The 12,790-nt window shown below is 47.7% G+C and overlaps 1 protein-coding gene across 3 annotated transcripts in view; it reads left to right on the top strand.

The window, feature by feature from the left end:
• Positions 1–11,203: 11,203 nt before the first annotated feature.
• Positions 11,204–12,790, top strand: part of LOC135533076 (protein FAM53B-like) — a 30,273-nt gene continuing 28,686 nt past the window's right edge. For 2 of the 3 annotated variants that reach the window (XM_064960468.1, XM_064960469.1), the window contains exon 1: positions 11,204–11,411. Coding sequence is in view for 1 of the 3 variants with exons in the window: in XM_064960469.1 (XP_064816541.1) it covers positions 11,394–11,411 (18 nt within the window). In the remaining 2 variants the exon portion in view is untranslated. The remainder of the gene's footprint in view (positions 11,412–12,790) is intronic. The other variant, XM_064960471.1, reaches the window with a different exon arrangement.

A 12,790-nucleotide genomic window follows, 5' to 3' on the forward strand; every position in this document is an offset into this window, starting at 1 on the left:
CAACAAGGACAGGAAGTCAACCGGTACAGAGACACAACAAGGACAGGAAGTCTACCGGGACAGAGACACAACAAGGACAGGAAGTCAACCGGGACAGAGACACAACAAGGACAGGAAGTCTACCGGTACAGAGACACAACAAGGACAGGAAGTCTACCGGGACAGAGACACAACAAGGACAGGAAGTCTACCGGGACAGAGACACAACAAGGACAGGAAGTCTACCGGGACAGAGACACAACAGGGACAGGAAGTCTACCGGGACAGAGACACAACAAGGACAGGAAGTCTACCGGGACAGAGACACAACAAGGACAGGAAGTCAACCGGGACAGAGACACAACAAGGACAGGAAGTCTAACGGTACAGAGAAGGCAGAGACACAACAAGGACAGGAAGTCTACCGGTACAGAGAAGGCAGGGACACAACAAGGACAGGAAGTCTACCGGTACAGAGAAGACAAATACACAACAAGGACAGGAAGTCTACCGGTACAGAGACACAACAAGGACAGGAAGTCTACCGGGACAGAGACACAACAAGGACAGGAAGTCTACCGGGACAGAGACACAACAAGGACAGGAAGTCTACCGGGACAGAGACACAACAATGACAGGAAGTCAACCGGTACAGAGAAGGCAGGGACACAACAAGGACAGGAAGTCTACCGGGACAGAGAAGGCAGGGACACAACAAGGACAGGAAGTCTAACGGTACAGCGAAGGCAGAGACACAACAAGGACAGGAAGTCTACCGGGACAGAGAAGGCAGGGACACAACAAGGACAGGAAGTCTACCGGGACAGAGAAGGCAGGGACACAACAAGGACAGGAAGTCTACCAGGACAGAGAAGGCAGAGACACAACAACGACAGGAAGTCTACCGGGACAAAGTAGGCAGGGACACAACAAGGACAGGAAGTCTAACGGTACAGAGACACAACAAGGACAGGAAGTCTACCGGTACAGAGAAGGCAGAGACACAACAAGGACAGGAAGTCTACCGGGACAGAGAAGGCAGGGACACAACAAGGACAGGAAGTCTACCGGGACAGAGAAGGCAGAGACACAACAAGGACAGGAAGTCTATCAGTACAGAGAAGACAAATACACAACAAGGACAGGAAGGATCTGGACACTGAAAATGGATGCTGAAAATGTCCCAGTTCTTCCATGGCCTGCATGCCCACCAGACATGTTACCCATTGAGCATGTTTGGGATGCTCTGGATCGACGTGTATGACAGCGTCTTCCAGTTCCTGCCAATATCCAGCAACTTCGGACAGCCGTTAAAGAGGACTGGGACAACATTCTGTACATTCTGGGACACTACACTTCTGGACAACACATTGAATATTACTATCAAGCATAGACACTACACTTCTGTACAACACATTGAAAATTACTATCAAGCATAGACGCTACACTTCTGGACAACACTGAATATTACTATCAAGCATAGACACTACACTTCTGGACAACACACTGAATATTACTGTCAAGCATAGACACTACACTTCTGGACAACACACTGAATATTACTATCAAGCATAGACACTACACTCCTGTACAACACATTGAATATTACTGTCAAACATAGACACTACACTTCTGTACAACACATTGGATATTACTATCAAGCATAGACGCTACACTTCTGTACAACACACTGACTATTACTGTCAAGCATAGACACTACACTTCTGGACAACACACTGAATATTACTATCAAGCATAGACACTACACTTCTGTACAACACATTGAATATTACTGTCAAACATAGACACTACACTTCTGTACAACACATTGAATATTACTATCAAGCATAGACGCTACACTTCTGTACAACACACTGACTATTACTGTCAAGCATAGACACTACACTTCTGGACAACACACTGAATATTACTATCAAGCATAGACACTACACTTCTGTACAACACATTGAATATTACTGTCAAACATAGACACTACACTTCTGGACAACACACTGAATATTACTGTCAAGCATAGACACTACACTTCTGGACAACACACTGAATATTGCTGTCAAGCATAGACACTACACTTCTGGACAACACACTGAATATTACTATCAAGCAAAGACACTACACTTCTGTACAACACACTGAATATTACTATCAAGCATAGACTACACTTCTTCTGTACACTTTGTTTTACACAATCAACAACATTGATGGGCATTGCTCCAGAACCCCCCCACCCCACCCCCCCCTCCCGTTGACACGCTGTCCCATCCCCCAAAATGGCCTCCACCTCTACTCCTGAGTCATGGGCACCCAGAGCCAAAGACAAGGTCCATTCCCAGATGGACCACTATGTCCTGGGGTCCTTTGCCCCCCCCCCCCCCCCCCAATTATTACATTATCCTGGAGGGGCTCATAGGGCTCTGGTGAAAAGTAGTGCACTACGTAGGGAATAGGGTGCCATTTGGGAAGACACCTCTGTTGAACTGGGCTCCCGAGTGGCGCAGAGGTCTAAGACACTGCATCTCAGTGCAAGAGGCGTCACTACAGTCCCTGGTTCGAATTCAGGCTGAATCACACACGGCTGTGATTGGGAGTCCCGGCCAAACCCAGTGTTGTTCGGGTTTGGCCGAGGTAAGCCGTCATTGTAAATTTGTACATTTGTTTCTTAACTGACTTGCTTTGTGAAATAAAGGTTAAATAATTTAAAAAATTATAATAATCACCTGCTTGGATTTGGTCAACTGTTTCCATGACAACAGTCGGATGCTAGTACATTTCCCGTTTGATCAATCGTCAAAACTACTAATTGGTGATTCCACTCAGCAAAAAGAGTTGCTCAACAAAGTCACATGGATGTAGTTCTGCAACTCTGTCAGTAGGTGTCCCTGTTTTCCTTTCACATTGTCTTGTCTGTAGCAGCCTGCCTTGTCTCGATTGGTAATAAGAGAGATTATACTTAGCTTTGATGGTCTACTACGGGAAAGGGCCCTTTATTGTTAGATGGCTAACTGCAACACACAATCCTCAGTTAGCACCTCTACACCTGGCTACGGTAGTGAACATTAGTGACAGTTTGTGCATTTCAAAGTTCGTAACTTGGATCGCAAATTACTTACAGTGCAATGAAATGTTTGTTTACAAGCAAAGACAGACATGAAATGGCTTGAAGGACCATGAAATAAATTGTGTAGAAATGTATGAATTTATTTTAAATTGTTTTTTTTGCTTTTGTTTTATTGATGAGGTGGGTTGTCTTTTTTTGAGAGCTTTTAGATCAAAAACAGGCTACTGTATGTTTCAATTAATGATAATTTTTAATTAGAAACACAGATGGCATGCATAGTCTTCTGGCTGCACACATCACCTGCATGAGGTTCTGGAGCTAGGACCATTACCTCCTACATGAGGTTCTGGAGCTAGGACCATTACCTCCTACATGGGGTTCTGGAGGTAGGACCATTACCTCCTACATGGGGTTCTGGAGCTAGGACCATTACCTCCTACATGAGGTTCTCGAGCTAGGACCATTACTTCCTGCTTGAGGTTCTGGAGCTAGGACTATTACCTCCTACATGAGGTTCTGGAGCTAGGACCATTACTTTCTGCATGGGGTTCTGGAGCTAGGACCATTACTTTCTGCATGAGGTTCTGGAGCTAGGACCATTACCTCCTACATGAGGTTCTGGAGCTAGGACCATTACTTCCTGCATGGGGTTCTGGAGCTAGGACCATTACCTCCTACATGAGGTTCTGGGGATAGGACCATTACTTCCTGCATGGGGTTCTGGAGATAGGACCATTACTTCCTGCATGGGGTTCTGGAGCTAGGACCATTACCTCCTACATGAGGTTCTGGAGCTAGGAACATTACTTTCTGCATGGGGTTCTGGAGCTAGGACCATTACCTCCTACATGAGGTTCTGGAGCTAGGAACATTACTTTCTGCATGGGGTTCTGGAGCTAGGACCATTACCTCCTACATGAGGTTCTGGAGCTAGGAACATTACTTTCTGCATGGGGTTCTGGAGCTAGGACCATTACCTCCTACATGAGGTTCTGGAGCTAGGACCATTACTTCCTGCATGGGGTTCTGGAGCTAGGACCATTACCTCCTACATGAGGTTCTGGAGCTAGGAACATTACTTTCTGCATGGGGTTCTGGAGCTAGGACCATTACCTCCTACATGAGGTTCTGGAGCTAGGAACATTACTTTCTGCATGGGGTTCTGGAGCTAGGACCATTACCTCCTACATGAGGTTCTGGAGCTAGGACCATTACTTCCTGCATGGGGTTCTGGAGCTAGGACCATTACCTCCTACATGAGGTTCTGGAGCTAGGAACATTACTTTCTGCATGGGGTTCTGGAGCTAGGACCATTACCTCCTACATGAGGTTCTGGAGCTAGGAACATTACTTTCTGCATGGGGTTCTGGAGCTAGGACCATTACCTCCTACATGAGGTTCTGGAGCTAGGAACATTACTTTCTGCATGGGGTTCTGGAGCTAGGACCATTACCTCCTACATGAGGTTCTGGAGCTAGGACCATTACTTCCTGCATGGGGTTCTGGAGCTAGGACCATTACTTTCTGCATGGGGTTCTGGAGCTAGGACCATTACTTCCTGCATGGGGTTCTGACATTAACCACTACTGATAATGACATTAACCACTACTGATAATGACATTAACCACTACTGATAATGACATTAACCACTACTGATAATGACATTAACCACTACTGATAATGACATTAACCACTACTGATAATGACATTAACCACTACTGATAAGTGAAAGGTGACCTCAGTGATCGGGTTGGTTCCAGCAGGCCTATCATAACCACTACTGATAATGTCATGGGTGTGACCAACCGGTATCTTTGATGAATGGGCCAAGAGCTGATCTACTCTGCCAATGTCCATCAATGGGGCTCTGGCAAAGACCTAACCTCCAATCCTTACCTCTTGCCTGCTCACCAACGGTTGTCGATGGGGAGAACAGAATTTGGAATTAGGTAGGTTTAGTCTCATTTGTTCAAACTTCAACATGTTTGTGTTTCAGATATTACCTACACTAACTGCCATTGGTTTAAAAAAAACAGTCACTATTTGTTCCCAGAAACATGTATGGAGCCAGCACATGGAGACTTGCATGATGATGTGATGGAGTCCAGACTGACAGACAGGCTTGATACTGACGTCTCTGAATGGACAGAGACCTGGCACTCTGACAGACAGATACTGATGTCTCTGAATGGACAGAGACCTGGCACTCTGACAGACAGATACTGATGTCTCTGAATGGACAGAGACCTGGCACTCTGACAGACAGGCTTGATACTGACGTCTCTGAATGGACAGAGACCAGACAGGCTTGATAATGACGTCTCTGAATGGACAGAGACCTGGCACTCTGGCAGACAGGCCTGATGTCTCTGAATGGAGAGAGACCTGGCACTCTGACAGACAGATACTGATGTCTCTGAATGGAGAGAGACCTGGCACTCTGACAGACAGATACTGATGTCTCTGAATGGAGAGAGACCTGGCACTCTGACAGACAGATACTGATGTCTCTGAATGGAGAGAGACCTGGCACTCTGACAGACAGATACTGATGTCTCTGAATGGAGAGAGACCTGGCACTCTGACAGACAGGCTTGATACTGAAGTCTCTGAATGGACAGAGACCTGGCACTCTGACAGACAGGCTTGATACTGATGTCTCTGAATGGACAGAGACCTGGCACTCTGACAGACAGATACTGATGTCTCTGAATGGACAGAGACCTGGCACTCTGACAGACAGGCTTGATACTGACGTCTCTGAATGGAGAGAGACCAGACAGGCTTGATAATGACGTCTCTGAATGGACAGAGACCTGGCACTCTGGCAGACAGGCCTGATGTCTCTGAATGGAGAGAGACCTGGCACTCTGACAGACAGATACTGATGTCTCTGAATGGACAGAGACCTGGCACTCTGACAGACAGGCTTGATACTGATGTCTCTGAATGGACAGAGACCAGACAGGCTTGATACTGACGTCTCTGAATGGAGAGAGACCTGGCACTCTGACAGACAGGCTTGATACTGATGTCTCTGAATGGAGAGAGACCTGGCACTCTGACAGACAGGCTTGATACTGATGTCTCTGAATGGAGAGAGACCTGGCACTCTGACAGACAGGCTTGATACTGATGTCTCTGAATGGAGAGAGACCAGACAGGCTTGATACTGACGTCTCTGAATGGAGAGAGACCTGGCACTCTGACAGACAGGCTTGATACTGATGTCTCTGAATGGACAGAGACCTGGCACTCTGACAGACAGATACTGATGTCTCTGAATGGACAGAGACCTGGCACTCTGACAGACAGATACTGATGTCTCTGAATGGAGAGAGACCTGGCACTCTGACAGACAGGCTTGATACTGACGTCTCTGAATGGACAGAGACCTGGCACTCTGACAGACAGGCTTGATACTGAAGTCTCTGAATGGAGAGAGACCTGGCACTCTGACAGACAGGCTTGATACTGACGTCTCTGAATGGAGAGAGACCTGGCACTCTGACAGACAGGCTTGATACTGATGTCTCTGAATGGAGAGAGACCTGGCACTCTGACAGACAGGCTTGATACTGAAGTCTCTGAATGGACAGAGACCTGGCACTCTGACAGACAGGCTTGATACTGATGTCTCTGAATGGACAGAGACCTGGCACTCTGACAGACAGATACTGATGTCTCTGAATGGACAGAGACCTGGCACTCTGACAGACAGGCTTGATACTGACGTCTCTGAATGGAGAGAGACCAGACAGGCTTGATAATGACGTCTCTGAATGGACAGAGACCTGGCACTCTGGCAGACAGGCCTGATGTCTCTGAATGGAGAGAGACCTGGCACTCTGACAGACAGGCTTGATACTGACGTCTCTGAATGGAGAGAGACCTGGCACTCTGACAGACAGGCTTGATACTGATGTCTCTGAATGGAGAGAGACCAGACAGGCTTGATACTGATGCCTCTGAATGGAGAGAGACCTGGCACTCTGACAGACAGGCTTGATACTGATGTCTCTGAATGGACAGAGACCAGACAGGCTTGATACTGACGTCTCTGAATGGAGAGAGACCTGGCACTCTGACAGACAGGCTTGATACTGATGTCTCTGAATGGAGAGAGACCTGGCACTCTGACAGACAGGCTTGATACTGATGTCTCTGAATGGAGAGAGACCTGGCACTCTGACAGACAGGCTTGATACTGATGTCTCTGAATGGAGAGAGACCAGACAGGCTTGATACTGACGTCTCTGAATGGAGAGAGACCTGGCACTCTGACAGACAGGCTTGATACTGATGTCTCTGAATGGACAGAGACCTGGCACTCTGACAGACAGATACTGATGTCTCTGAATGGACAGAGACCTGGCACTCTGACAGACAGATACTGATGTCTCTGAATGGAGAGAGACCTGGCACTCTGACAGACAGATACTGATGTCTCTGAATGGAGAGAGACCTGGCACTCTGACAGACAGGCTTGATACTGACGTCTCTGAATGGACAGAGACCTGGCACTCTGACAGACAGGCTTGATACTGATGTCTCTGAATGGACAGAGACCTGGCACTCTGACAGACAGGCTTGATACTGAAGTCTCTGAATGGAGAGAGACCTGGCACTCTGACAGACAGGCTTGATACTGACGTCTCTGAATGGAGAGAGACCTGGCACTCTGACAGACAGGCTTGATACTGATGTCTCTGAATGGAGAGAGACCTGGCACTCTGACAGACAGGCTTGATACTGAAGTCTCTGAATGGACAGAGACCTGGCACTCTGACAGACAGGCTTGATACTGATGTCTCTGAATGGACAGAGACCTGGCACTCTGACAGACAGATACTGATGTCTCTGAATGGACAGAGACCTGGCACTCTGACAGACAGGCTTGATACTGACGTCTCTGAATGGAGAGAGACCAGACAGGCTTGATAATGACGTCTCTGAATGGACAGAGACCTGGCACTCTGGCAGACAGGCCTGATGTCTCTGAATGGAGAGAGACCTGGCACTCTGACAGACAGGCTTGATACTGACGTCTCTGAATGGAGAGAGACCTGGCACTCTGACAGACAGGCTTGATACTGATGTCTCTGAATGGAGAGAGACCAGACAGGCTTGATACTGATGCCTCTGAATGGAGAGAGACCTGGCACTCTGACAGACAGGCTTGATACTGATGTCTCTGAATGGACAGAGACCAGACAGGCTTGATACTGACGTCTCTGAATGGAGAGAGACCTGGCACTCTGACAGACAGGCTTGATACTGATGTCTCTGAATGGAGAGAGACCTGGCACTCTGACAGACAGGCTTGATACTGATGTCTCTGAATGGAGAGAGACCTGGCACTCTGACAGACAGGCTTGATACTGATGTCTCTGAATGGAGAGAGACCAGACAGGCTTGATACTGACGTCTCTGAATGGAGAGAGACCTGGCACTCTGACAGACAGATACTGAAGTCTCTGAATGGAGAGAGACCTGGCACTCTGACAGACAGGCTTGATACTGATGTCTCTGAATGGAGAGAGACCTGGCACTCTGACAGACAGGCTTGATACTGAAGTCTCTGAATGGACAGAGACCTGGCACTCTGACAGACAGGCTTGATACTGACGTCTCTGAATGGAGAGAGACCTGGCACTCTGACAGACAGGCTTGATACTGATGTCTCTGGAGAGAGACCTGGCACTCTGACAGACAGGCTTGATACTGACGTCTCTGAATGGAGAGAGACCTGGCACTCTGACAGACAGGCTTGATACTGATGTCTCTGAATATGGGGAGGGAGGAGCCCTGTGTATTCTGGACCAGGATCAGTCTATATGGGGAGGGAGAAACCCTGTGTATTCTGGACCAGGATCAGTCAATATGGGGAGGGAGAAACCCTGTGTATTCTGGACCAGGATCAGTCTATAGGGGGAGGGAGAAACCCTGTGTATTCTGGACCAGGATCAGTCAATATGGGGAGGGAGGAACCCTGTGTATTCTGGACCAGGATCAGTCAATATGGGGAGGGAGGAACCCTGTGTATTCTGGACCAGGATCTATCAATATGGGGAGGGAGAAACCCTGTGTATTTTGGACCAGGATCAGTCTATAGGGGGAGGGAGAAACCCTGTGTATTCTGGACCAGGATCAGGTATCAGTCAATATGGGGAGGGAGAAACCCTGTGTATTCTGGACCAGGATCAGTCTATAGGGGGAGGGAGGAACCCTGTATATTCTGTCCAGGATCAGTCAATATGGGGAGGGAGAAACCCTGTGTATTCTGAACCAGGATCAGTCAATATGGGGAGGGAGGAACCCTGTGTGTTCTGGACCAGGATCAGTCAATATGGGGAGGGAGGGAGGAACCCTGTGTGTTCTGGACCAGGATCTATCAATATGGGGAGGGAGGGAGAAACCCTGTGTATTCTGGACCAGGATCAGTCTATAGGGGGAGGGAGGAACCCTGTGTGTTCTGGACCAGGATCAGTCTATAGGGGGAGGGAGGAACCCTGTGTATTCTGGACCAGGATCAGTCTATAGGGGGAGGGAGGAACCCTGTGTATTCTGGACCAGGATCAGTCTATAGGGGGAGGGAGGAACCCTGTGTATTCTGGACCAGGATCAGTCTATAAGGGGGAGGGAGAAACCCTGTGTATTCTGGACCAGGATCTATCAATATGGGGAGGGAGGAACCCTGTGTATTCTGGACCAGGATCAGTCAATATGGGGAGGGAGAAACCCTGTGTATTCTGGACCAGGATCAGTCAATATGGGGAGGGAGGAACCCTGTGTGTTCTGGACCAGGATCAGAGAAATCCTGTTGTACATGGGACACCAGACAGGAAGTTATGCCCACGCTGACATGTTACCACAATAACCCCATTACTGCCACACAGGAAGGTATGAACACTCTGATGTGTTACCACGGTAACCCCAGTACCACCACACAGGAAGGTATGAACACTCTGATGTGTTACCACGGTAACCCCATTACCACCACACAGGAAGGTATGAACACTCTGATGTGTTACCACGGTAACCCCATTACCACCACACAGGAAGGTATGAACACTCTGATGTGTTACCACGGTAACCCCATTACTGCCACACAGGAAGGTATGAACACTCTGATGTGTTACCACGGTAACCCCATTACTGCCACACAGGAAGGTATGAACACTGATGTGTTACCACGATAACCCCATTACTGCCACCCAGGAAGGTATGAACACTCTCATATGTTACCATGGTAACCCCATTACCACCGCACAGGAAGGTATAAACACTTTGATATGTTACCATGATAACCCCATTACCACCACACAGGAAGGTGTGAACACTGACGTGTTACCATGGTAACCCCATTACCACCAGACAGGAATACCAAATAGTCCTCAAGAGTCTGATGGCTTGGGGGTAGAAGCTGTTAGGAAGTATTTTTTTCATTTAGAATTGGCGTTCCGGTACTCCTCTAATCAAAGAATAATGAAACATGACTAGTGGTGAAATGCAGTTAACCCTCAAATAAATTGGACCACATTTGCAACTTTTCCTGGACTAAAAACAAGTGTTCTATTGACATACTGCATTACATTATGCAAATATCTGGTGATATTCTAGTGACATCATCCCAACCCATAATGCTTTTAGGTCATTTGAAAACACTTCCACTGTGAGACTATTTGCTCAGAAAGTCACTCAAATAAAATATCCAACACATTTCAGTAGTTTTGGCAATATAACTATGGTTATTAACCAATCCTTTATCGTGGTTTACACATACACGTGCATTGTGTAATCCTTGTACATATGACCTACTTTTTCACAAAGTTGATTACGGTCAGTCAACAACTATTACAAACCTTTAAATCTGACGTATTTTTTATGTGCGATTACTGCGGTGCGGATGAGACCATCGTTTAGGTGATGCGGTCGCTATGTGATCGGTCAAGTCTGATACAGTATCTCTCACTATCTTTACATACTCTTGATTGTCCGTATCAAAACAGTCATAACCACATAATGTATATCTAAATGCGCGACAACCTTGATATCCTGATATTTCACGAGTAAACCCGACCACCCCTACGACTAATAAATGGTTCGCTCCAAAGTGCAAGTTGTCACAGCGTGTAAATTCAGACACTGGCTCAATGTCTGGTAGTTGTGAGAGTCCAGTCCCCTGGGTGTGTGTCCATGTAGCACTGGAAGTTTGAACTCAATGCTTTGTCTTGTTGTTGTTTGTTGTTGCGGAAGCTATGTTTCTTGGAATATTATTCAGCATTTCAAACTGTAAGTTGGTGTGGGAGTCAGACAGACATTGGGACCCATCGAGATGTGCAGCTTGATTCTCGTGAGTTATAACACTGTTTAGCTACTATGGCTATACATTTTAGCTAGGAGATTCTAGGTTAGCAAGCTAGGTAGCTGTGCAGCTAACTACCAAGCCATATAACTACCAAGCCAGCTAGCTGGCTGTGCTGCTAACTACCAAGCCATCTAGCAGGCTGTGCAGCTAACTACCAAGCCATCTAACTACCAAGCCATCTAGCTGGCTGTGCAGCTAACTACCAAGCCATCTAACTACCAAGCCATCTAGCTGGCTGTGCTGCTAACTACCAAGCCATATAACTACCAAGCCAGCTAGCTGGCTGTGCTGCTAACTACCAAGCCATCTAGCTGGCTGTGCAGCTAACTACCAAGCCATCTAGCTACCAAGCCATCTAGCTGGCTGTGCTGCTAACTACCAAGCCATCTAGCAGACTGTGCTGCTAACTACCAAGCCATCTAGCTGGCTGTGCTGCTAACTACCAAGCCATCTAGCTGACTGTGCTGCTAACTACCAAGCCATCTAGCTGACTGTGCTGCTAACTACCAAGCCATCTAACTGGCTGTGCTGCTAACTACCAAGCCATCTAGCTGACTGTGCTGCTAACTACCAAGCCATCTAGCTGGCTGTGCTGCTAACTACCAAGCCATCTAGCTGGCTGTGCTGCTAACTACCAAGCCATCTAGCTGACTGTGCTGCTAACTACCAAGCCATCTAGCTGACTGTGCTGCTAACTACCAAGCCATCTAGCTGGCTGTGCTGCTAACTACCAAGCCATCTAGCTGGCTGTGCTGCTAACTACCAAGCCATCTAGCTGACTGTGCTGCTAACTACCAAGCCATCTAGCTGGCTGTGCTGCTAACTACCAAGCCATCTAGCTGACTGTGCTGCTAACTACCAAGCCATCTAGCTGGCTGTGCTGCTAACTACCAAGCCATCTAGCTGGCTGTGCTGCTAACTACCAAGCCATCTAGCTGACTGTGCTGCTAACTACCAAGCCATCTAGCTGGCTGTGCTGCTAACTACCAAGCCATCTAGCTGGCTGTGCTGCTAACTACCAAGCCATCTAGCTGGCTGTGCTGCTAACTACCAAGCCATCTAGCTGGCTGTGCTGCTAACTACCAAGCCATCTAGCTGGCTGTGCTGCTAACTACCAAGCCATCTAGCTGGCTGTGCTGCTAACTACCAAGCCATCTAGCTGGCTGTGCTGCTAACTACCAAGCCATCTAGCTGGCTGTGCTGCTAACTACCAAGCCATCTAGCTGACTGTGCTGCTAACTACCAAGCCATCTAGCTGGCTGTGCTGCTAACTACCAAGCCATCTAGCTGACTGTGCTGCTAACTACCAAGCCATCTAGCTGACTGTGCTGCTAACTACCAAGCCATCTAGCAGGCTGTGCAGC

The sequence above is a fragment of the Oncorhynchus masou genome, unplaced genomic scaffold (genome assembly GCF_036934945.1).
Source record: "Oncorhynchus masou masou isolate Uvic2021 unplaced genomic scaffold, UVic_Omas_1.1 unplaced_scaffold_2197, whole genome shotgun sequence".
In the NCBI taxonomy this organism is placed as follows: Eukaryota; Metazoa; Chordata; class Actinopteri; order Salmoniformes; family Salmonidae; genus Oncorhynchus; species Oncorhynchus masou.